The following is a 25,947-nucleotide window of genomic DNA, read 5'->3' on the forward strand; positions in this document are numbered from 1 at the left end:
GACATTTTATTAAAAGAACAAGTGGAATCGCCACTCGATCCAGCACTTAAAGGAAAAACTTCCAAGCCACAATTTACGAAAGCACTCGGCTGAATGATTTGCAAGTCCAAACGTATCTGGGGCAGATTCTTATGTCTCCTCATTCATAAAGCAGCATAGTATATAGGAATGGCGCGTTCGAACAATACGTATGACGAAACGGGAGCACGGAACCGTTTTGCAGTCTCGTTTTTTCCACGGTTGAACGGTGCAGAGTACACATTGACCGGTGCACTTCACACTTTGCACATCTGTATCGCTCTTTTGTGACGTAACCCTAATTACATCCTCAGGTATAACAAATCTTCTTGACGTGTCCCCCCGTTCTTTTAACTCGAGCGCCACTCGTGCTGCGAGGCAAGGAAAAACGTGTCTTCTGGTCTTATCGGTCGATGACGAACAATGGTTCAAAGGCTTCCTCTATCGTGCCATTATGGTTTGTGCTGTTTTTCCATCGATATGTAGCTACGCACGCAACGACACCGCCAATTTCGTTAAGCCGAGCGAGCTTTAAAATGCAACTGGGTAACTCCAGAAATGCCAGAAAACTACTGTGGGTACCTAGTACTCTGCGCCAGAAGCTGCGCGCGTTCTCGCGATGCACGTTGCGTAATTGTTCGTGGAATTATATAAAGCTTTAGTAGGTATCCTTTGTTGCAGCAGAAAATTCAGATTGTAATGGTCACTCTGTCACGGTCGAACTTCGGCATGTTTTACCGCACCGTAATTATGGTTCACAGATTAGAATGCTGTCGGTGCTCGCGCGCCTTATGTACAGGGACGGATCTGGGTATAGGCTAAGTAGGATGTAGCGTAGGGTGTTAAATTTTGGGGGCGACAAATTTTGGGGAGCGGAAAATTTTGGTGTGCGGCAAATTTTAGAGAGCGATAAAATTTTGGGGAGCAACAAATTTTGGGAAGCAATACATTTTGGGGAGCGGAAAATTTTGGTGTGCGGCAAATTTTAGGGAGCGATAAAATTTTGGGGAGCGATAAAATTTTGGGGAGCGATAAAATTTTGGATAACAACAAATTTTAAGCAGCAACAAATTTTGAGGAGCAACCAATTTGGGGAAGCAATACATTTTGAGGAATGTCAAATTTTGGGGAGTGGAAAATTTTGGTGTGCGGCAAATTTTAGTGAGCGATAAAATTTTGGGAAGCAACAAATTTTGGGGAGGAACAAATTTCGGGGAGCAACAAATTTTTGGAGAGCAACAAATTGTGGGGAGCAACAAATTTGTGGGAAGCAATACATTTTGGGAAATATCAAATTTTGGGGAGCGGAAAATTTTGGTGTGCGGCAAATTTTGAGCGAAAGAAATTGGCAAAGGTTTAAACGCAGAGGCTTGAGACAACTTTAAAAAAAATCACTTTTTTCCATGTAGGTACCGAATTAGTAATGACTCATATGTGAGTTGCCTTACTGAATTAATTTTGAAATTGTCTCGACTCTTTTAAATTAAAATATTTCACGATATTTCGTGGAAAGGGCGGCAGACTCTTATTAGCCTAGGGGCGCCAAATCCCTAAATCCGCCCCAGTGTATGTGGAATAAATAAGGATGAAATCATGTACGTATCACAGTGAAATACTTGGAAAACACTTCTGAATATTTTATTAAGTTCTAATTTTAGTTATACACTCGTTATAACCGCGGGTAGTCAGCTGCACACGATTCCACTGGTGGAGATTGCGGTTGCCATTTTTTCCATTTGTTTATTATTCCATTTCGAAAGCTAATCCAACGCACGCATTCCTGTGAAAAGAAATGTGAAACTTCTACTTTCATTTTCTTCATACGCGTGTCATTTGTAAGAACGCTGAAAAATAACTATTAGTAAGCTGTGTAGGGACACATTGTAATTTTACAAACCATATTGAATTTTTTGTAAACAATTATAACACAAAAACTTTTTGATCGTTAAATACACAAGTCGCAAGTAACTTACAATACTTCAATAAAAGGTCGCTCATCGTGCACCATCTTCCTCCTCCATTCATATCCTTCTGGGGCTAATAGAAATGGATTGCACAGAATGCAAGACACGTGTGACAAGATGATACCGACGGTGGTGTAATTTAGTGTCCATTACACTTAATAACGTTGGACAAAGATGGTCGCCGAGCACTATTTTGAAACGAATTGGCAGTCGCGTTAAGAGGTATTTAATAAGAGTCGTGGAGACAAACTTGTGGCGTGGAAATATGGTATTCGGCAGCGAGGACTTCGCGATCAGTGGCGGATTTAACTTGCGGCCGATGAGTAGTTGCCGCCTGGGCCTCTGTTCAGAAGGGCCTCATTTTCCAAAAGAAATTATGATTTTATCCAAACACTATGGATAACTTTTTTGTCCCCACGCGTAAATTTATTTGTAATTCTGTTTAATTTATTTCTTTGCAATTAATTGAAAAAGAAATGCTACATTTTCGATCAAAACGACTTCCTAGCAACCTTAAATCCGCCACTGTTCGTGATTATCCATACTTTCGATATAAAGTATGCGTTAATTATGCATCGGTAAGCGCACAGTCTGTTGAGTATAAATAACAGTAAATTACAGCGCTTGGACCAAAACACTCGAACCTTGGGTGAATAATTTACTATGCAGAGTATTCATAATCGGGCTGTCGTTTAAAGCTGCCATATTTTCTAATAGGCAATTAGTCGATGACTCAAGGACTAATTGAATTTCGAAGTATTACTTTTCTGCAGATTTCGTATTTTGTTAGTTGTTCTTATTGTTAGTATTACTGTCTGAAAACGATAAGAATTTTATATCATAACGAGATCAGGATATATATATATATATATGCGGTTGCGTGTGTGTGTGTGTGTGTGTGTGTGTGGAATTTTTTATATATATTAATTTTATATATATATTGTGAACAGAATAGAGATATTTCTGTAACACAGTTTTATCCGTTATAAATATCAAGTAAAATTGAATTGTTAAGGTTACGCGTGATGGTAGATCAGAACTGGAAAGTCAGACGTGTACGTGAGGACGACAAAATTAAGAATCTCAATGGGACGTTGAATCCGATGAAAATATTGAATTGCCATATTTCCCCCTGTTTTATTTCAATATCGAATCGGAAGATATGATTCTTTCTTTGGCAAAAACTTCACACGCGATAAACATCGTAAGTTAACAATGATCCACGTGAAGTACGACGTGCTAATAAATTATTTCCTCGTCAAGCTGTGTACCTGCTACGGAGAATTATAATACGTGATTGAAATCGGCACACTTCATCTCATCGTGATTTATAAATATCTAAGAATTATCTACGCCGAAAGCAAATGCCCCACGGTGCGCGAGATTTATTTTAGCGTCGAAGGGCACGTGTTTACCTGTCACAGAAGGTATCCTCACAAATTAAGTGATGTTGCTCGAGATGCATCTAAATACCCCAAGGGAGAGCAGTCGAGTGGCAAGTTTAATTATAGTAGAAACAACTTCTAGTAGAACTTCAGACTTTGTCTCCAGTTCATGGAACAGCTTGCGCTTTTAGCTTTGCTGATTATTCCACGTTTTGAGTACTGGTGTATATTTGCATTTCGTGGCTTGCCACTTTGCAGAATTATTAATAAATACTTTACTCATCGATAAATTCAACGTAACTCCTTCCTGAAGTTGGGAGAAGCTACTTACAATTAAATACTGATGAACGCATTTGTAAAACACCCAACGATAGTGTCGATGACTACTAGTAAACAGTAAATTGGCACTGGGGTCATTGGAACGTTTCATTTCTTGTTACAGTTTCTTCAGAATCTGGGCAAGGTCGACAGAACCGCGGACGATATATTTGATGAACATCTGCAGAACTTCATGAGGCAGCAAAACGCCGCTAACAGACTGCAAAGGGAGTTCAACAATTACATCAGGTGTGTTCGAGGTAAGTTAATTGAAGTTGAATTAAATTGCCGCGTGTCGGTACGACGAATTGCGTAAGTGAATTTCATTGGTGGCAAACGACGTGCCTGTTGTGTTCCAAGACCAGAGTTGGGAATAAAGATTAATAAAAATAAAAATAGAAGGCGAATAAAAGTTTCGAATGAAATGAAGTTATTCGAAAATAATGAATACATTTTTATTCGAATGATCTCCAATAAGAATTGCGAATAAAACGAGGTAATTCGACAATAACGAATACTTTTCTATAAATTTTTTATAATAAAATTTTATAATAATTTTTTTTAATAAATTTTATAAGAAAATTTTTTAATAAATTTTATAAGAAATATTTTTAATAAATTTTATAAGAAAATTTTTTAATAAATTTTATAAGAAAATTTTTTAATAAATTTTATAAGAAAATTTTTTAATAAATTTTATAAGAAAATTTGTTAATAAATTTTATAAGAATTTTTTTTAATAAATTTTAAAAGAAAATTTTTAAATAAATTTTATAAGAAAATTTTTAAATAAATTTTTTAAGAAAATTGTTTAATAAATTTTATAATAAAAATTTATTCGTTATTCTCGAATGACTTAATTTTATTCGCAATTCTTATTCGAATAATGCCCAACTCTGTCCAAGACCAATATAAAAAAAATAATAGAATTAAAGTGCATCATTTGGTTATTTGTACAACATGCGTAGCTCTACCTTAAAGATAATTGGTAGATGTAGAAAAGATGTTCGAATTACAAAATATCACACTAAAACGCCCATAGTGGGATTTTGAATTCTGAAAATGCTCACCAAAAATTGGAATCTCGATCTTAATTGGCATTTGCACTCTGTGACTTCTTTTTTGGGTCAAGAACTGTTTGACGGCGCTTGCATTGTGGGATAGTGTATCGTCGCATAGAAAGAACGATGGAAACGTGTTCGCATTTGCCAACCACTTTACGAGACAAAAAGTGTCTGTTGAGTTCTTGAAACAGATGCAAAGCAGCATCAGAGGAACTTACAGCAGCTTATGCTTCAATTATCATCGCGTGCATCGTATCCGTACTCTATCTTTAAAAGCAACATTTCAGGGTCTTTGCAAAGCACTAATAACTAGGTAAAATATATTTTGCTGTATACAGCAACATTCTGTTTAATAATACGAACCTCAATTTTTTTGTGTTTAAAAACGAAATCTCATTTTTTAACAGGCAGCCACTTTGCTTCTCCCTTTCAGTGTTACTTTATTCACAATTTTACATCTTATTCTATTTCTAAAGCTTGAACAAAAGTAGACCAGAAATTAAATCGTTGGAAGTGAGGAAAATGATTTATATATAGTAAACATCGATTATACGTATTTAACTAGTCAATGTTTATTTAAAAACCAAGACGTAACAGTTTGAAAATAGAGACCAACTTTAGTCACTCTGTGAAACAAACCTGTGCGCCATAGGCTCTGAATACATGGAATTAAAAATAAGAAAGCGATGTTTTATATACTTAAAAATAAACTATTCCGAATATTCAAAGTAGTGGGGAAGCTCCTAGTGCACGTTAAAAGCGTACAGTAAAAAATGAACGTCCATGATAAACCAGATATTTATAGAGCATGCATGCTCAAATTAACAGATCCGTGCGAAAAATGAGCCGTGACCCTGGTGTTCATCGTGGCCTGTTTTATTTTTCTCTGCTGGTCAGTTATTTCGTCGGAGTTCGTCAAGCAATCATATTGAAAATTCTGGCAAATCCATAAAAAATTAAAGAATCATCATTTTCCGGTGTTGCATGATATACCCTAAGGCTGAATAATTTTTCTACCCCTCTATTTTCCAATAATGTTGACATCTTAACGGGTAATTATCTACATATCAAAAATTCCAGCAGGATCTGTACAGCGATTCTAGTTCCAAATAAATCTGTTTGTTATTCTAATTAAGCGAGTCTTGATTCGAATTTGGTATTGGTTGATTGTGCTGTCACCTTCTTTTCTGCATCTTCGACTTACAATTAGTTTTTACCATTTTTAGGTGATTCGATTATTGTCACTGAAAAATGGTTTCCATAGAATAATAATAATAATAATAATCTTGTTGGAAAATTTGCGCTTAGAAAATTTGAATAATCATTGTTAAACGGGGAAAGCTAAATTTACAAGAAAAAAGGAACACTTTTCCCATTTTTCTGACGTTCTTACAGTCCCCTTTTGCTGTACATATTTTTTTACTGCTAAGGGTCTTGCCATACTTCCTTCAAATTTGATTAACATGGCCTTCACAGGCCATGGTCCAGGGGCTTTGAAATCCTCAGTTTAATTTACCTGCTTTTTCGCTGTTAGAGATTCCTATTGAAAGCATTCAATGTATTATTCTATTAATAAATGCATTTCGGGCATTCCCATCCTTTTGCCTTTCCAGTGCGTCCTTTTACCTCGGATTGTACTGTTGCTTTTTCTTGGTAAGCATACATTTAAAAGGGAGATACATTCAAGCGAGTCGCAGCGCAAAGAAACTAGATAAAAAGCAATTGACGTTTCAAGACACTAGGACAGGTACAACATCAAGCACTTTGAACGTCCTGTTTTTCTCTGTCAATGGCGTAGCTCGCAACGTCGAACCTTCAGCACGTTTAAAGTCATAGAAATTTTACCTCCCTTGTATAAAATTAAATAAATTAAACGACCTTGCAGGCACGTGCACGGTTAATGAACGTTTCCCATTTCTCTGCACCACCGTTAGAAGTATTAAAATTATCTTAATAAAAACTTGAGCATGCAATGAAATGTATAATATTTAAAAATTTGTTGGGAAGATAATTTGCCTCTAATTTACATACCTCGTGATAAACCATGAAGGAAGATTAAATACGATTTAAATGGAAATTAAATGCGATAGCTTAGGTATCTGTTTTATATAATTATATAAAGTTGGTACTTGATTGAAATTAAAACGATGTTCCTGGATAATTCGAAGAGGTGAACTGAGTATTCCAGATGAAAATTTGCGAAATTTGCTTTTTCAAATTTTTAAAGAAATTAGAAATTTTCAAATTTTTAAAGAAATTAGAAATTTTCTAAAGAGGACATGTTTTTTGTATCTTTATTCAGCGTTATTGTGTATTAATAATTATTTAACATAGCATTGATATACCAAGCAACAATGAAGTGTTTAGGTAAAGTGAAAGAGAAGCTTGCACATGCTTCGGATCCCAGAATCTCTTTGAGTATGAACGTCAGGGACCTCACTATTGCTTAGCATTCCTACAAAAGTTTTCGCCGAATATCTACCTTAGGACCTTTTATATCTACCTCAGATATAACTACCTCAATCCAATCACTTCACCCTTAGATGACAGATAACTCGATTCCACGATGGATGCAGGGTCCATTTTGACCCACAATTTAATTCATACACCCCTCAGAGTAAACTTTCCTATTATTACAATCTTGCCTGTTATGATCTAACACCCACATTTTCTTCAAGATGTAACTTGACATTTAAGATGGATTTAAAAGAACCCTGCATCCACCAAAACAGAAAGTAAATATGTGCATGTAATCAAAATCCCTATCAGGTGCCTCACGAAGAAAAGCCCACACTCAGCACATTATAATTTGCCAAACAGATAAAATCATTTCTCCCAGTGATCCTCTAATTACCTTAACCAATGGCTTCAGAACATGACTCGTGTCTCTCTGCCATGAATGAAACATACCTGCGTGAATGAGTTCAATGAAACTTCTCTGCAAGTTGCAGAAAACTATTTTTTTTGCTTGCGACGCCTTGCGGGAGAATGTAGAGTTCATTGTTCCCCGAAATGAAACGAGAAAATGAGAATGAACGCGCGGTGAACAGGCCGTTTCCGTAGCCTCTCGCGGAAATCCGTTTCTCTACGCCGATGACTTTTACCTTTCCTTTTATCAGTCGCGAGACGGTTCGTAACAACGTTCGCACACAAGAATACCCGCATGCGCTGTACCAACGGTAGCTGAACGCGGACTTGTCGATAAATGTTGCAGTGTACGTCTGCAGCCTTTCCACTTTAGCGATAAATCGCATCGTTTCTGCCGGAGCCCGAAGCACCGCCGTCACCGGCGCGACTGAATTATTTTCCGCGGAAAGGCTTTCCCAATTTGCAGTTAACGTAACGCAATAATCCCTGCATGTTTATCGCATGGCAGGATTACGAGAATTGGGCAGCATTTCCAAGCTACCCCTTTAGCGAATATACTGGATGATTTAGAACGTTGTTACATAGAATGATAGGATAAGTTTTCTTGGCGCTGGCAGTGTCGAGGTATTTTTACTCGTTACTTGCATCGAACGAAAGTGTCGATACTTACTCAGTATGGGAATGAAAGTATCGGTAACTACTTGTATCGAATCATAATAAATACAGTGTTTTTTTTTTTATTTATTAATACACAAAATCGATAACTCCTTTTTTCAACATTATCAAATCCTTCCTTATGGCCAGACATTAGCTAAACCTGTGATACTTGAAACGCTACCGAGCCGTTATTCTGCATAATTGGGTTTCGACACGTTCCAGCCGCGTATGCACAGCTAAGGAGATTGATTTAATATTATTTTTTCTTCTTACTTAAGGAAAACATATATAGTTACATATGCCTTTTCTTGGGCTTTTATGTTTCAATTAATGTATACATAATTATATATTCGGCAGAAAATAGTGTTCAGCAGTATGGTATTTAATATTGAGTGGTTGCCAATTTGACTTCTCACAGATTCCTCTGTTTCCCAGTTCGTCTTACAAATTTCCCATGCAAACCACACTATTGCTCTCTATACATATACCTACCCATTATTTTCTAGTTATCCAGTGGGTGGATGCTAGCTAAGGAGCTTCCACAGAGTCCTTTCTTCCCCACTCGCTCCTCTTTAACTTCTCCTACAAACCTCACTGCTGCTTGGAATATCTATAAGTAGATAATCGTACTGCAGAGGAAGTTTTCTAATGTGGTGTAGAAACTCGTATGGGCAAGGCGAGGGGGTAAAATTTGAGGGTGAAATGTGTTTTGAAAGTCCAACAAATTTGTACTAGCTAGCTCAATTATTTTAGAAAAATGTTTCAACTCGATAGAATTCACGTTGTTTCATAAAAATGCAAATTTCAGTTTGGCAAACTTTTACTGGGAAACACGTTTGTTGCCTCAGTCGCAGACTTTGTCATTGAAATGTCTTATATAATTGGCTGGATTTTATAGTAAATTTAATTAAGACTTTTAATCAGCACACTTTCCTATTAAGAAGTGCTTATGTTGATATCGTGCGATGGGTGAAATAGTATACGCATGCAATGGTAACAATTACATAATTGATTCGAGAGTGACGATTTTGTAAAACGCGACAGTATGTTTGTAATAATTGCGCTAACGAACCAGGATAATAGCGGGTACATACCGTTTGACATCGTTTCGTATTTCGTGCGCGAATTATATCATTGCCACCACATCAAATTGCATAAAGTCACCATGACATTAATGCGTTATTTTTGTAGCCGTGTGTGTGTGTCAACGTTTCTATTAAACTTTCCGAAGCTTTAAATTTATATCAAACTTAAATCTTATTTTCACAGTGAATTGTTCTAGTTTGTAGTAAGAAATTGGTCGAAAATTTCACTTGACCGTAATCAATATTTAAGAAGCGAACACAGCTTGCGAGTGGAAGTGGGTTAAGAAAGCACTTTCTTTGCCTGTTTCATGGAAAAAATACTTTCTAATCCCCGAAATCATTCGTGTTTACTGGAAAGGTGGAAAATGGTCGTGGACAGATTTTTGGCGGTATTTCCTTACATGTATTCGAGTAACGTATTCTACAATCTACAGTAAGTAACAATTGAAGACCTTGCAGCAGGAGGGGTGCAGCCCCATTTTTTTACACTTTTTGAGTTATCACGTGTAATGCGCGTAAAAAAATTCTACATTGCTTGGCGCACGTTTGATGCAAATCCGATAACAAATGAGCGATTTATTGCAAATAAATTCAAATAGAAATATTGATATTAGGTGCTATTAATATTTTTTCGCCAAAAATAAATAGAAAAACTAAATCAACTCAATAACAACTGCTTATTGTGTGAAAATATATATTTTCCAATTAGTGTTCTCTTTTTAATGTTAAATGAAAGGAATAATTTTCTAAACAATTTTTTTTCTTATTTACTCGAAGTTGGTAAAGATGGAGCTGCACCCAACTTGCTGCAAGGCCCTCGATTATTCACACAATTTCAACAAATGTGCAATTAATTTTATCTGATTAGTAATATCTTAATATATAAAGCAAAACGCTTCTATATGTTTGTGTGCTTGTCTGTCGCCTAAAAACTTTCGAACCATAAACTCTGGGGCCACGAAATGTGCCTCAGCTCATTATGCCTGACTAATCCTGATGAATGTGACTATTTTCACAAAAAGAAAACTTAAAACAATTTTTTTTATAAAATCAGAATCTAAATTTCGGGCGAAGCCGAGTAGTAATGCTAGTTTTACAATAAAGAAAAGACTGTCAGGCAACAGCGATATTGATGATTGCAAAATTTTATTAAAAACTATTTAAAAAATAATACACGTCACGGAATTAGTGTGCGTATGTGCGTAGTTAATATAAATGGTGAAACATAATTTCATCGACGGAAATGTTCTCTCAACAAAGCAATCACATGATATTCTTCTACTTGTATGCTTACAGCGGTGCAGGCAGCCTCAAAGACCCTCATGGATTCCCTGAACGAGATTTATGAAAGTCAATGGACTGGCCACGACCTGTTGTACGTGCAGGCTCAAAATCTAGACATGCTGTGGCAAGACTTCACCCATAAGCTCGCGGATCAAGTCCTAGTGCCTCTCAACACATATCAGAGCCAGTTTCCAGAGATGAGGGTACATCTTGCAATATGTTACTAGAAGAGTTCAGTTTCTGCATGGTGCTTATTAAAATTGCGTATAATAATTCTCCATCAAAAGTTATAAAGTGGCATTGAGTAGAAAATCATTTATTATACAAGTTTCATAAATCACGCTCATTTCTCAAGGTTATTTTATTAATTATGTCAAGAAGTTTTCATGGGTGCATGGGTACACCGAGGAATAATGAGGTTTGTAGATGAAGTTGATAGGAAGGGGTGTGGAAGAAAGAAATGTGTTGAAGATTTAATTATATACCGATCTCCTAATAACTATCGGGAGCTTCATAGCTATGAAACTATTTAGTTATCGCTATTTTCAGGGCGGATTTGGGTATTGGTTAAGTAGACTACAATTTTGGGGAGCAATAAATTTTGTGGAGTAACAAATTTTGGGGAACGATAAATTTGGGGGAGCGGAAAATTTGGGGGAGCGGAAAATTTTGGAGAGCATCAAATTTTGGTGAGCATTAAATTTTGGTGAGCATTAAATTTTGGTGAGCATTAAATTTTGGTGAGCATTAAATTTTGGTGAGCATCAAATTTTGGTGAGCAGAAGATTTTGATGAGCGGAAAATTTTGGTGAGCAGAAAATTTTGATGAGCGGAAAATTTTGTGAACCAATAGATTTTAGGAAACGGTAGATTTTGAAGAGCGGCAAATTCTGGGGAGCTACAAATTTTGGGCAAAAGAAATTGGAAAAGATTTAAACGCAGAGGCTTGTGACAACTTTAAAAACAATTCACTTTTTTCATGTAGCAAATTAGTAACAACTCATACGTGAGTTACCATATTGAATTAATTTTGCAATTGTCTCAGCTCTTTTAAATTAAAATATTTGTTATTTCGCGGAAAGGACGGCAGACTCTTTTTATCCTAGGGGCGCCAAGTCTTCAAATCCGCCCCTGGCTAACCCAACGACGCATACCCTCCTGGGTATACAGATTTAAAACATCACTATTCCCTATAAACTCTTCTGCTTTTATTCGCGAAAAGGCATAGCTTAAATGTAATATTAAAAGGAAAAAAAGGCACAGGGGTAACATATTTTCCCAAATTTTCTCACCCACTTCTTTCACCTCAGATTTTGAAGCTCCCAAACATAAGAGCAAGTATTGCTTTGCATATCACCCCTTTTGTATTCAGTCAGTGGTTAAATTCCCATTTTGTGACGCGAGACGATAGTGTAACTGCGTGCAGTTGATAAAACTGCGATTGTCACGGTGGTATTTACAGAAAAAAATCGACAAGCGTGGACGGAAGCTGGTGGATTACGACAGTCAGAGGCACAACTTCCAATCGCTCCAGTGTAATCCGAGGAAACGAGACGAGCTGAAAGTTACCCGAGGAAAAGAGCTACTGGAGGAGGCTAAGCGTACATACGAACAACTTAATTCGGAGCTTCACGACGAGCTGCCTGCATTGTACGACTCGCGCGTTCTTTTCCTCGTCACCAATTTGCAGACTCTATTCGCCGCTGAACAAGTGTTTCACACCGAAAGCGCCAAGGTACGTTTAATAACCGCGTTTACCAATTCCATGCATCATCCAAGCGGATCGTGTTCCGACGAAACTGAAAATTACGCTTCATCACATTTCTGTCCGTTTTGCATTTCAATCCAGACAGAAGTTTGTACCTACAGTATTCTAACAGAGACTATCTACCATATTAGAAAATCATTGCAACGCTGAAAAATACTCACACTTATGTAATTCTGAGAGGCACACCTAAGCTTCAATTAAAATTGCATACCGATATCACTAAATCTTGAAAATGTGAAAGAATTCATGATGCAGAGAATTAACCCTCCGTGGTCATACCTTCTTATAATCAGAAATTGGTCACATTACTGACAAGGGAACATCCCAAACCCGGAAATTTAAACAATTCTGAAATTTCGTGAATATGTAGGGAATTTTCTCCCGATTATCACGCAATTTTTGTTTGCTGCCCAGATTCACTCTAAAGGGGTGTAATTGACCCCTGAAAATCCGGTTATTTTCCAAATTTGTGCTATAACTCGCGAACCGTAAAATAATTTGTTTACCAAATGTTAGATCTAATTAAAAGAAGTAACTTTTGTCTTGAAACTTTTTTTCTATCTCTTACAGTTCACGAGTTATAACACAAAATCGGAAAGTAGCCGAATTTTCGGGGGTTAATTCCACCCCCTTCGAGTGAATTTCGGCAGCAAACAAAAATTGCGTTGTAATCAGGAGGAATTTTTTAAATTTTCGGCTTCGGGATCTTCCTTTGTGAGTTACCACCTTCGTATTTTTTAAACGAAACAGCTGGAAAAATGTTGAAAAAATGGTACCAACGTTTTCAATTTTTTTTTAACATACAGTATATGGATAGATGAAAATATCTGCCGAGTTTCAATTGTTTTCACTGCACAGTTTTAAAGAAATAAATTATAACTTGAGAAAATTGTGAATTCAGGGCATTCTCACTGCCAACAGTTTAGCAAATAATGCTTGAAAAAGCATTTGTAAAGTGAAAAATACCTTTCGAGAAGTAAAAAGTAACACTCCAACTGTCGTTCGAGTTCCTTACATCTAGATTTACTATGCGTAGGACGTAGATATTCAAGTATTTTAAATTTCATATACTTCTGTCTAATATTGTACGTCCGATACATCCTTAATCCGGCCCAGTTAATCCGCAATCGATAAATAATCTGAAATGTTGAAATAAATGGTTCTTTCGATTAAGTGAATTTAAGCGGAACGAAATACGCACGCACAGTTTTGTTTGCATATACAATAGAGTCTGTAACGCGATACATAAACTACTTTCAATTAACACTCACATTTAACAATTACTTTCACATTAAGCTACTTTCACGCGAATGGCACAATATATACATTAATGACCTACATTCTCTTTCTTACATCCGCGACATTATTAGATACTTACTCTAACGAGCAGTCACTAAACATTTGTATCTTTCAGGTGTATTCTGAGCTGGAGGCAATCGTCGACAAATTAGCTAACGAAAGTCAGAGAGGATCGTACACGCTGAAGAAAAACACGGAGCCACAGTCTCCAAAATCGCCGAATGCTAACTCATCGTGAGTAAACTGCTTCAGAAGGTTTGGCTTAACACTTTGACGGCTGCACGGTCTGTCACGAAGCGTTTAAATATAACATTTTTCGAATTTTCAAATACCACCACGTATGTACACTTTTATTACTGACACTAACTCAATTCCACTTTTGCACGAGAATATCCTGACACGGTGTGAGATTTCTGTAAATTCTTGCCCACATCATTCTTCTCGATTTCGTTGTAAAGCGCTCTAGAATTCCGAATTTATATGGACTGAAAATTGTAGAAAGCATAGTGCTGCGACACTAGAGGCATTTTTCTAAGAGGACTGCTGCTTACAGATCAATGTAGGATACATGAAGATGCTGGAAATATTAGTGAAGCCAGCTATTGTAATGTACATCTGATATAAGACTTAAGACTAAACCAATATAACCAGGTAGTCGAGTTTATGATGTAACGTACTGAACTATGCAGAGATATAGTGATTAAGCTGGGACCCACTCAAGTGGTGTCTAAAGCGACGTGCCTGAGGGTACAAGCTACCAAACATATTCTTCATCGCCTACCACAGAGTTGCACTCTGATAATGTTCCTACACTCCCCAGAATCTCATAACGCTAGTGTCCAGAAAGTATATACCCCTGGATTCTTTACTTGAAGGAACACACTCAAAGGCCCGAATGACTTTGCCTCTTATATCCCTATACCGCTGCAAGACACTTTAAGCGGTCAATTCTAACTTATTCCACAACCATGCAGTCCACTCCAGTTTCAAACAATTTAATTAACTCTTGAAGTATCCATCTAACGTTCAAGCAGTGGGATCTGTAATAACAGATCACTGACCATGATAGAGCCACTGAAAAAGTGAAGTCGTGCATACGTGACAGCGGTCGTCGAAGTGTCAACGCTGCTACAATGTTATTGAATGGAGCCATTTCTTGTTTCAGTTTAATAATCAACACGCAACCAGCTCAGAACAATATTTCGCCAGGTAAATATACACACCCCGCTACACGCGTCTCTTTGTGCGTTTGAGCCGTGTGCGTACTAATGTCTTGTGCATGCCTGTAACGTAATCATGCCACATAAGAAGTTGCCGGACAACGCGTAATTCTGTGGCGCTGAATGTTTAGTTTTGAGTGAGCTTTGTTGCGTGTTACAGCCGTGGAGGAGCCTGCCCCGGCAGCGAGAAACACATCGCCGACCACTCAATTAAACGGCAATGCTAACAGCAATGCTAACAGCAATGCTAACAGCAATGATAATTCCCTCAATAATCAGGATGCGTCTCCGCAAAGCACAGTCGCGGCGACTAAGCGAGTCGAGGAGCTGTACGATATCCCAGTTGGTAAGTAGTATATCACGCGGGAGTAGTAAAGTCCTTTTCACGCGAGACACATTTGTAGTTGGCAACCTGTGTCTCGGACATAGAGGGTGGCTGAGGACGAATGGAGTGATTGGAGGCATAAGCCTTGTGCAAGAATAAAACGAAAATGTAGGATTCAATTTATTGATGCGAACCTTCGTCATCGTAAAACTCACATTTGAGAACTCGAATTTCAAGTGGTCGACTTTGGATTTATTAGTACATATGGCACAACTGCGAAAGGAATGAATTCTCTTGGATAGATGTAAGTCGAATATGTAGAATAACTTCTTTTTGAATGTGGTTGAGTTTTCGAGAATATCAGGTAGACGTGCGTTCGATTAAAAATCGCCTTCGAATCGGTTTTCTCGGAAATAAAGCCTTATTCGAAGAAAGTTATTTTACCATTTCGACTTGGTTTTTATACGGGGATTCGAGTGATTCGCAGTTGCAGCACTTTTGCGGGCAAATTCTAATGATTTGCAGTTAAATTTACTTGAAAACGAAGACCCGTATAAAAAATTGTATTCTACATTTTCGATTTGTTTTATAAAAATACTGTGTTATTAAAATACTAGTCGCGGGCCACGGAAGAGTCTCGTGTGGAAAGGCCCTAAGCGTCATCGGTTGCACGACTGACGTCGCCGATGGCAATGATTGACTATGTATATGTTGAGAATTCTTGTCGCGATATTTTGCGGAATGAGAGTTTTTGTCTATGTGTCGTTGAAGTACATATTAATATGTCTCTGAACTAATCTTTACTAAATCTGAGCGACCTAGAATACAATTTGGAGAGTGTTTTAGTATGTGTACACCGTTGTGCAAATGACTTTTGATAAACGTACTTGCCATAGTGTGAGGCAAGAAGGTTGTGAACAAGGCTTTAGGTACTTTGACTGAGCAAAGCATTACAATAAACGAAATTTTGAATACATTTTAGTCTACAAGAAGTCAAGGTTACTTTGAGTTTTTTTGTTGTCTTTAAATAGAATGATGATTTTGTAGGAGAAGGCAAGTATATCAATGTTTGAATCGCATCATCCCCTTTGCAAAAAAATTATGTTAGTGCAGGCAAAGTGTCGCGTGTATCTACTTGCTTTCACTATTTTACAAAACGTAATGATTTTTAAATGGAAAGCAGAGCTGAATTTGGAAATTCGTTCCTACTAAAAGTTATTACAAATTGCAAATACAAAGTGCACTAAGAAAAATTCATGTCTGTGGATGTCACGATATCTTCTTAAACAATATTTAAGTTAGCCAGAGTTCCATTAAAATACACAATAACGGAAGTTCTTTGATTAGAGGACTGTTTCAGTAACGTCGTCTAAAAAAACATCTCGACTTTCTTGTTAAATATGAATGAAAACTGTGCTCTTAGTAGTTGTTGAATATGACTTAAAATTCCCTGGAATATGATAAACAGAAAAGCATATGGTCGAATTAAAAAAACTCAAGGTGACTTTAATCTTTCTAAGGAACAGCCATTTAAAATAATTTTGTCGCTTTCATTCGTTGCTCGTTAAAAACTGGAGAAAATCCTTTTTATAATTTTTTTTATTGCAATATCACATATAAATAAATATAAACATGTAACGACAAGTGATGCAATAACATATCCAATGGACTATAGTTACCATAATTTAGACAATTAGTTGTTAGAAATGTTTAATAATTTCTATACTGGTAAGCACATAAAAAGTATACGTACATTTCAAATCTCTTTTTATTCTATTGAAACACTCCCAAGATTTGTTCGAAAAGAGATAAAAAATAGAGCAGTTTTCCAAATTATACCTAAAAATTTGTAACATGTATGTGATAGACGCGTACGGTCGTTATACTGTACATTTTGTCAATAGAAGTATGCTGCCTGCCTATTTATGCATGGTCTTGTTGAAACGGTGGAAAGAAATCGTAATATGTCTGACTTTCAATTATGTATGAAAGTTTCCAATGGGATGCTCCAATGGTTGCATCTCAGTTTGTACATAATGAATGAAAGTCAGAGTTTAAACAGAACTATATCACAGGTCCATGACTAATGCGGCGGATTCAATATTATTTTAGAGGTGGAATATGAAAATGGTACCAATTTCTCTGTAGGGGCAACGACTGACAACTTGCCACCTGGGGTTTTGTATAGAGTGAAGGCTACTTACAAATATAGACGCGAGGATGTGGACGAATTGTCATTCGATGTCGGTGATATTATTCGCGTGGTAGAGTATGACGATCCAGAAGAACAGGTTTGTGCTCCCTTATTTAAATTCTGAAAATTCACTGCCACGATGATAATGACAATTAATTGTGAATACAACGAAATGTTTTGTTGCTTTAGGAACAGGGCTGGTTAATGGGTATCAAAGAAGGTACGAACGAAAAGGGTATGTTCCCAGCGAATTTTACAAAACCGCTGTGAGAGCATTACCGAATTCAGCTATTACACTCCAATGCTCACTGAAACGGCGTATTCTACTTTAAGAATAGTTTCAATGCTAAAAGTGAGAGAGTCACACAGTCATCTGAGGTATTATACATAGAGAATGGAATAAATAATGAATACACATTGAGGGGCTACGGGAAGGGAAGGGGGTGTGTTAAGATAGTTATGCTGGAGGGTACTGTGGAGAATTAATCACCCCAAAGTGCCTTAACCCAGCCACTGTCTGTGCCAACATTCATTGTCTGTAATATGGGATTATTCTCTCATATATCTAATGTACCAATACACATCATTAATAATCTCGAATGAAATATTTAAGTAATTAAATAATATATTGTAATACATCATGCAATACTATAATATAAAAAAAAATCTATATATTAAATTAATATTATTTTATGAAATTGTACATAGCATTATAAATTTTAAGAATATTTTATGGAATAACTTTGTGGCCACTGAAATTATCATTAAGAACTAATGTGTAATGATTAAGGCACCTCTGCAATACCCTTTTGTCGGCAGAGGTTTATCGAATTTTGGAAATCCACTTACCTATCTGCATTCATATATTAAGATTTTATGCTGTTTACTTATGTTACGAGGGAGATTAGAACTAGGTCGTCCCGTTAAATGTATTAATATAGACGAAAATGCCAAATTCTCGAAGCAATTGAGTAGCTCGCGAGGAAAGTATATAATTAAACTTTAATACGTCGTTAATAAACGTACAGATGAGGATAATACTATTCTAAAAAATTTCTATACAAATATTAACAGGAATATCATATGGTTTATTAACAATACATGCCCGAAAGTTTGTTCTTAAAATTTTATAACGTTTTCGTTTTGGTACAGTACCTACGCGGTACTTATGTACGTATATAGATATTCTATGAACAAGTATTTTCGTGGTACACATTTAGAGAGAATCAAATAATTAGGATGATTATTAATTAAATTATTACTATTACTACTCTCGTATACATTTGTGTAGTGAAACTAGAATGAATATCAGTGAATGGTCCAATGACAAAAATTTGTAGCGTTAATCAATACTCGTTAGATAGATTTGTCGAGAGAATTTTACATCGGATCTTGTATAACGAACAATGTTTATAATAATATACGAAGATAAAGTAGTGCCAGGAGACCACCAGTTTCAGCTTCCACTGATTCGTGGGTCGTGTGTCCTTTTTATTTTATCGTATTGATCTGCGACGTACAGAACGTAGGAAAGCTGGATTGTTTTATTTTATAAATGAAAAGTTATATGGTTGAAAGATTGATCCATTGTCACACTAATAATTAACCCCATGCACGAATCAAAACCGTAGGCAAACATGCTCGTTTGCGAAGTATTACAGGTGCATATTATGAAACCGTGATGTGTCGACTATGTTCCACAATTACCCAGCTATGATATTAAATAATAACGACAAACGGACGTATATTTATATTTTACAAAGTGGACCAACAAAAAACGGGTGAAAAATACAAAAAAAAAATAATTATCAAATATCAGATAAGAGAATGGCGTCGACGCACTGGTTCTGTTCGTAAACGTACAAATAATTTACGATTATGATACACGATTATATGCGATATTAAATTCAGCGTACAAACAATCGGTAATTTAAAGAAATATTATTATGATGCAACGCGTCATGCTTCACTTTAATATCATACACACGGTTTTGCCAAAATCTGAACAAATACACATTCCATTGATCCATAAATATACTAATGTTCATTTTCAAAAAAGATTCTCGATCGTCAGCAACAAGTTTTGATTGATTGTTAATTTTCATACCGACTGTGTAACACGCTCGTGTTTTACTGTACCATGTCTAATATGATAAGAATAATAAGTGGAGCATGAAAGTTGCTGTTTTATTTCAGACTTATATGATTATTCTGATTCACGCTGTTATATGTTTGACAGTGCAGATCTAGGAATTTTTAAATAACAGTAATATATGATGCGAATGTGCCAATATGTTGCAGTATTCTGTATACCGATAATACGATATCGTTAATGAAACTACCACGTTACAAATAAAACGTAATTGCTAGTACAATTTAAAAGAACGCTATTATAAACATCGAGAACCAAATTTACACATATTGTATCGTCACAGATGTGTTTCAAATGAGCAATAATGTGAGTAGCACTGATTAATGAGAAATAGATCTATTAACGGTACTAATATGATAAATAATTCAATTTATTGGAGAAATAAGCGAATGCATTTAATTAACTTAAAGAAGATAAGCAGTAAGAAAATGTAGTTTCCCTTCTCATTTTTTCGAATACGAGAACGAAGAGGACAATGTAAATTACCACAAAAATTAGACAACTGAAAATAGTTGCATCAAGAATACAATTATAATATATTCTTCGAAAATAATACGAAATATAATACTTCGAAATTGAATACCTGTACAAGAATCTTTTGCGCGTAGTATAGAATGTAATGAAAAAAATAATCACTACTTGTCTTCTTTATTGTTTTTATCTATTTATTAATGTAACATATAAGTAACAACCATTGATGTCGATTAGAATTTTTAATGCACCCAATTGAAACGTAGCGAGGTCTGACATTTAGTGTAGCAGTGGAGCAATCAATTGTTATATCATTTGTCATTTTTATGTCTTGTTGTTTATTTTACTGGAACAATCAGTCATATCTTCATAACCTTAATATAAACTATAATGCGTATACACACATTTATCGCTTTAATTGTCCTTTTCAATCGAAGACGATTATAATAAACAATTACTGGTTTGTAGCATAAGTGTTTATGATTCAACTGCGTGTTTTGTTTTATAGCGACCTTTGAAAAGCGTCTCCCTTACGTTCAGCCAACAAATTACCTCCCATAAAGCTGTAGCAATGAAGAGATTTCATAATGAAGGATTTCAGATATAACACTGCATGTATGGAAAATAAATGCATATTTTTCCTTGATGGGCAACGTCGAACATTGAGTCAATTGTTATATCCACGCGGCAATCAAATAGAAGATGTAAGCGAAGCTTTAATTAATTATTCGAGGAGGCTAAAGTATGTCACGACTTCACGACCGAAAGTGTTACGCACGATGGAGCGATCCTACTTTACATAAAACTTGTTCTTTGTACTGGACACCAACATCGGAGGAGGAAGTGATTTCCCTCCGTCAATCGCAATTATCGCCGCCTCTTATTTCAGTAGCACAACGATATGCACCCTTGAGAGGGACATCTTCGGAATACTGTTTATGTGGTAAACAATGTGGCAGAAGAAAATCGTCGAGCTCGTCTTACGACTCTCGTGACATTAAGGCAATATTTTAACTCTTATATTTGTTCGCCAAGTAAAAAGTGTTGTGTGTAGATATTGAAGTGTTTGAATTGTCAAAAATCGCAGGAAATACGAGAGAATTTGGAGCTACACTTAACAGGAACTCAGGTAGAAGAGGCTTTAGCAGAAGATAGACAAACTGCTTTGATACAGCATTTAGATTTAAGTACTGCTGCCCTTGAAGCTCTAGCTCAATATGGGCAATCTTTGAAAGTGTCTCAGTCAGCTGCGTGTAGAGTGCTTAACATTAGTCATCTACTGGCACTTCCTCAACCTTATTCAACAAATTCCAAATCTGATTCGACTAATTTAACAACGCCTCTCCAACAGGTGCATTGGTTATTTTAGTTATCATATATGAATCGAGTACTTAACGATATTTCATGCATAATCAGTAGCATAATAAATTTGAAACACATTGAATGTTTTATTTAAGCACCTGTTTACTAATAATTTAATCGATACGTGTAACAGCTAGAAGCGCGAAGGAAAAATAAGTTAACTGTTCTGAAAAATTTAATGGAGCATTGTACTAAACATATAGTACTTCCCAAACATTTATGCGAGTTAATGAATGATCATTACATAAAGAAGAGAGACTTCTGTGTGGCAGCAAAGAACTTTAAGAACTTTCTTAGTAACTCCAAATTATCCATACCTCAAATGGAGAAGTTAAACCAGCAGTATGGTACTATTCTGAATGACTACCAGCAAAGTAGGCGTGCATTAGACTTGGAATTACCAAAAGTGATAAATATGTATGTGAAAACTTCTCTCAGTTTTATATCTCTAATGCGCACAGCTACTCGTAAATTATTAAGACCGAGCATTAATCTGAATATTGTAGACGACTGGCAGTACTTCGAGAAGGTTTTGAGAATATTAAGGAATTTTATAGTGATGCAGATAAGGGTACTGAAATTATAACATTGTTTCAGTTGATCGGAGAAAAGCTTTCCACAGATAATTCAGCTTCAGGTAATGTAATTGTAACTTGGTATATGATATTTATGAATCATATTTATGATCCCATTTCTCCATTTGGTAGCAAGGATTGCTCACAATCAGCTGTCCCCAAAATTTGAATTGTGCCAAAAATGTAAAGTAAATCGTGTTGATTGAAAAATAATAAAGAGAAAGAAGAGATTGTATATGATGATATAACTGTTACTCTTGGTTACCAGTCTAAGGAACGCTGCAGATACAAATTATGGACTTTGTGAAGCCTTATGCTACAAGCCTAATCCTGTTATTCAACGATGCCAAGGTTTGACCATGCCACTGAAATCTAACTTGTAAGAATCTATTCTACATATTACCATTCCTTTCCTATTACACTTGGCTATTTTATGTTTTGTATACATTTTAATTTTGTTATCCCATTTTTTACTGAATCCGCACGAACTTGCATAACTAGTTTCAATGTCGATACCTAATTATTTAATTTACAGTTGACGGTTGCAATAAAATTCAGCAAACACGGTTACTTTTCATTTTCCATGAAAGCAAAATTGAAACACAGAAATTTTGTATTTTATTAAAAAATGGAATATTTACGTAATGGGGAATAATAAATGATAATTAGTAACGTTTTCTAAATTAAAAATTACATTAACAATAGACGCGCCCAAAAAAGATTCAAGAACCTGTTAAAAATCTTAACCCCGAAAAAAGACGTTACAAAATGAATATAATTTAATTGTACGAAAATGAAATAGATCAATAAATCAGAAGAAATAATTTTTATTAAATTTACTCACGAAACATGTCTCCAAATTTAAAGGGACTATTCAAAATCGAGTTGTAGGATGAGCGCCATCTTGCGGAACTTCCTGCATACGTTAAAGGTTATTCGAATAAGTCAAATAACAGGATATAAGTACATATATATGTACTATCAAACTATTGAAGAATGATTTTTTAAATGAGCCACGCTACTTTATTATTAAATTTAACTACATTACGTTTCAAAAACGGTCCAAATGTACATACGTTTGGAAGTACAACATAATACTATTTAAGCTAAAGTTTGTATGCAATTGGTGTTCGATTTATTTATTGTACAGTTTTGAGCATTACACTTTTGGTACACTAAAGTAAAATATATTAGATATTACAACAATGATGCAATATGTCTCCGACTTTGGGCAAACAAAATTTCTCATGCTATATTATACGATTTACATGACAACAATTGATTTGACTTTTTTACTACTACTCCAAGAATATTATCTATAAAAATTTTAACTTACAAAATTTTACATAACATATAATCTACATAAATCCAAAATACCTTTGCAATCGATGTAAACTACGCCACTAATAACCTCACAAAACAAATCGTTACTTGTACATGGATCAGCTACAATCTTGCAATAACATAGACTGACCCACGATTATTTTTAAATTCCGGAAGCGAAGCTGCTCCGCAAAAATGGCGTGGCCAATCAGGTGCACGGATCCATCCAAAGTCGTACTGAATTTCTACGAGTATAATTTCAGTGGAGAAACGACTGGCAGGTATCGGCGGATGTTGGAAATGCAGATACACGAGATATGCTGACTCCTACAGAAAATACTTTCGAATGATCCGGAGCAGTCGAATGATGGAGAATCGTGATAACGTTTGTTAGGAACGTGCCCGCAGTACGCAAGGGACCAGACGCGAAATAATGGAAGGGTGAGAAAGAACAGAGGTGAGCTGCGCGCAAGAAAGAAACACGGGAAGCCAGGGGGTCCGGGGGTGAGCCGGTAATAAAGAAGGACAGTTTTTTCATCGCAAGGTGCGAGGAGGAGAAAAGAAGGCAGAGGTGGCACAAGGGAGTGCGCGCGCGATCTCTCGGTGCGAGCGGCGACGGCACCGTGTCGCTGCGAGCCATCAGAATCGGTCGGTTGTACAGAGAAGAATATAACCTATATCCGAAACGCCGCGGCGCTGTTACGTTCTCCGTGCCTCCTCCACGGCGGGTGGCGGCCGCACCTCCTCCTTCACGCCGATTTTAATCTCGTTAGCGGACACGTGCGCGCCCCCGCGCCTACAAGCCACTATACGACGACCTACCGTGTCGGGGCTTCGCCAATCTGGTTTGGTCTAACAGGATTCTCGAGCAACGGAGGGTTGATAAAAGGCTGCGTACCGAGCGGGCGCGGCGCGAATCGCAGGAGGAGTTGTTCCGTTCGAGGTGTAGGCGCTCGTGCAGCAGCGGCAATAACAGCAGACGACTCGTCATCGTCTTCTATACTGTCCTACCCGGTTCGTTGTTTTTTCCGTATACGCTGGTCCCTTTGTGATCGGTGACTGTCGTTCGGCATACGTTCGTCGTCGCGTATAGGTTGCGTGTCGCGCACACGGTGCATATTCAGTGTGAATCTAACTATCCCGTCGCGTGTGCGGTACGGAAAGAGTACGGTACAGACACGACGAGAGAGCGGGGGGAGCGACGGGGCAAGAGAGAGGGAGATAGAGAGCAAAAGGGAGAGAGAAGGAGCGAGTGAGCGAGAAAGAGGGACGGAGATAGTGGAGGAGAGAAGGAGCGACTCGGGGGAGACAGAGTGAGACGGCGAACGGGGACGAAACAGAGAGGGGGCGAGAGTGAAAGAGAGCGAGGCAGAGACGGAGAACGGACGAGGGAGAAGGAAAGGGATAGAGCGCCGGTGGGTTACCACACCCAACCGCGCCGGGGACCGAGTGAACGAGTGAACGAGTGAACGAGCCGTACGAGAGCTCTCTCGCGAGTAGTACGCGGGTACAGCGAGGGACCCAGGGACCGACGATCGAGATTCGACAGAGTACAGTCCGGGACTCTTTAGATCTCGATCTAGCGGACCTCGCTCTCGCGAAACCCGTCTGTCGCCGGTGGGAATTGTCGAAATCGCGCCGCGAGCAACCGAACGTGTGCGTGCGTGTCTCCTCTCCCGCTTCCTCGGGCCTCTCTCGCGAGTGGCTTTCACACGTTTCTCGTCGGAAAACGTGCGCGCGTGAATATGAACACGTCCCCGGAAAGGAATCGAAGGAGGACAAAGACATAGGACAGGAAGGAGCCGAGCTGGAAGGTAAAGGAGGAAAGAAGAGAGAACGAGAGGGCACAGAGAGACAGGCAGCCGGCCGAGGTTCGTGCGTGTGCGTACATGTGTTGATGTGTCGCTGGCGTCGTCGAGCCCTGCCAGGAGTGCTCCGTCACCGCGTGTACTGACGTCGTTCAGAATACGGGGATCCCGGTTTACGCATCCGTCTAGTCTGCGTATACGTCTACGTCTACGTCGCCCTTTATCGCGCACGTCGTCGCCGTCCGTCGTTGCCGTCGCGGGCAAGTGGTGGTGAAGCGTGCTTCTTGTAGTGGCAGTAGTGGTTGGTGCCGGACGATCGGAGGAAGAAGAAGAAAAAAAAAAGGAAAGGTTTTCATCGGCTACCCCAGGACGAGAGGGAAGGAAGAAGAGAAGGAAACCACGAGGACGGCGACGAGACGTCGTCGCTCGTTCGCGGTGGCAAGGTAATATCGGCTCGACGACGATACCCTGCCGTCGAGCTCGGTGCTGTCTACGACGAACCTCGTCGCTCGGCAATCACTCGCCACCACTGCAAATCGCTCGTTCCCTCTCTCCCTTCCTCCCTCCCTCTCCTCCCTCCTCCTCCTCCTCCACCTCCTTGTCCTCCTCCACTACCTCCTTCTCCTCCACATTTTTCTCCTCTCTTCCTCTTCTAACCGTCGAGGATCCTGCCGTCCTGAGCCATGGCGTGCTGCCTATCGGAAGAGGCGAAGGAGCAGAAACGTATCAATCAGGAGATTGAGCGGCAACTACGGAAGGACAAGCGAGATGCCAGGCGGGAACTTAAGCTACTACTTTTGGGTGAGT

General features: G+C 37.7%; 3 protein-coding genes and 1 long non-coding RNA gene across 16 annotated transcripts in view; 3 read left to right on the top strand and 1 right to left on the bottom strand.

The window, feature by feature from the left end:
• Amph (amphiphysin) overlaps window positions 1–20,545 on the top strand; it is an 80,897-nt gene extending 60,352 nt beyond the window's left edge. Inside the window, exons 2-10 of one of the 7 annotated variants that reach the window (XM_076819268.1) lie at window positions 3,810–3,945; window positions 9,718–9,792; window positions 10,656–10,846; window positions 12,106–12,378; window positions 13,826–13,944; window positions 14,876–14,919; window positions 15,091–15,276; window positions 17,368–17,546; window positions 17,639–20,545. In XM_076819268.1, the coding sequence (XP_076675383.1) occupies window positions 3,810–3,945; window positions 9,718–9,792; window positions 10,656–10,846; window positions 12,106–12,378; window positions 13,826–13,944; window positions 14,876–14,919; window positions 15,091–15,276; window positions 17,368–17,546; window positions 17,639–17,719 (1,284 nt within the window). In that variant the 3' untranslated portion in view covers window positions 17,720–20,545. The remainder of the gene's footprint in view (window positions 1–3,809; window positions 3,946–9,717; window positions 9,793–10,655; window positions 10,847–12,105; window positions 12,379–13,825; window positions 13,945–14,875; window positions 14,920–15,090; window positions 15,277–17,367; window positions 17,547–17,638) is intronic. The other 6 variants (XM_076819233.1, XM_076819255.1, XM_076819262.1 and 3 more) reach the window with 6 other exon arrangements.
• Window positions 1,651–22,927, bottom strand: LOC143372853 (uncharacterized). The gene is made up of 3 exons (XR_013086378.1): window positions 22,854–22,927; window positions 1,992–2,170; window positions 1,651–1,798 (listed from the first exon to the last, which is right to left on the bottom strand). It is a non-coding gene; the product is annotated as an uncharacterized LOC143372853 (long non-coding RNA).
• Window positions 20,817–22,681, top strand: LOC143370898 (uncharacterized). Its single transcript, XM_076815863.1, has 4 exons — window positions 20,817–21,074; window positions 21,127–21,423; window positions 21,568–21,851; window positions 21,941–22,681. The coding sequence occupies exons 1-4, from the start codon at window positions 20,817–20,819 to the stop codon at window positions 22,176–22,178; spliced, it is 1,077 nt and encodes a 358-aa protein (XP_076671978.1). The 3' UTR covers window positions 22,179–22,681.
• Window positions 22,928–23,604: 677 nt separating the features above from the next.
• Galphaq (G protein alpha q subunit) overlaps window positions 23,605–25,947 on the top strand; it is a 58,275-nt gene continuing 55,932 nt past the window's right edge. For 2 of the 7 annotated variants that reach the window (XM_076819340.1, XM_076819312.1), the window contains exon 1: window positions 23,611–25,941. In XM_076819340.1, the coding sequence (XP_076675455.1) occupies window positions 25,824–25,941 (118 nt within the window). In that variant the 5' untranslated portion in view covers window positions 23,611–25,823. Of the gene's footprint in view, window positions 25,942–25,947 lie in introns of all 7 variants that reach the window. The other 5 variants (XM_076819330.1, XM_076819349.1, XM_076819313.1 and 2 more) reach the window with 5 other exon arrangements.

The sequence above is a fragment of the Andrena cerasifolii genome, chromosome 1 (genome assembly GCF_050908995.1).
Source record: "Andrena cerasifolii isolate SP2316 chromosome 1, iyAndCera1_principal, whole genome shotgun sequence".
Taxonomy (NCBI): Eukaryota; Metazoa; Arthropoda; class Insecta; order Hymenoptera; family Andrenidae; genus Andrena; species Andrena cerasifolii.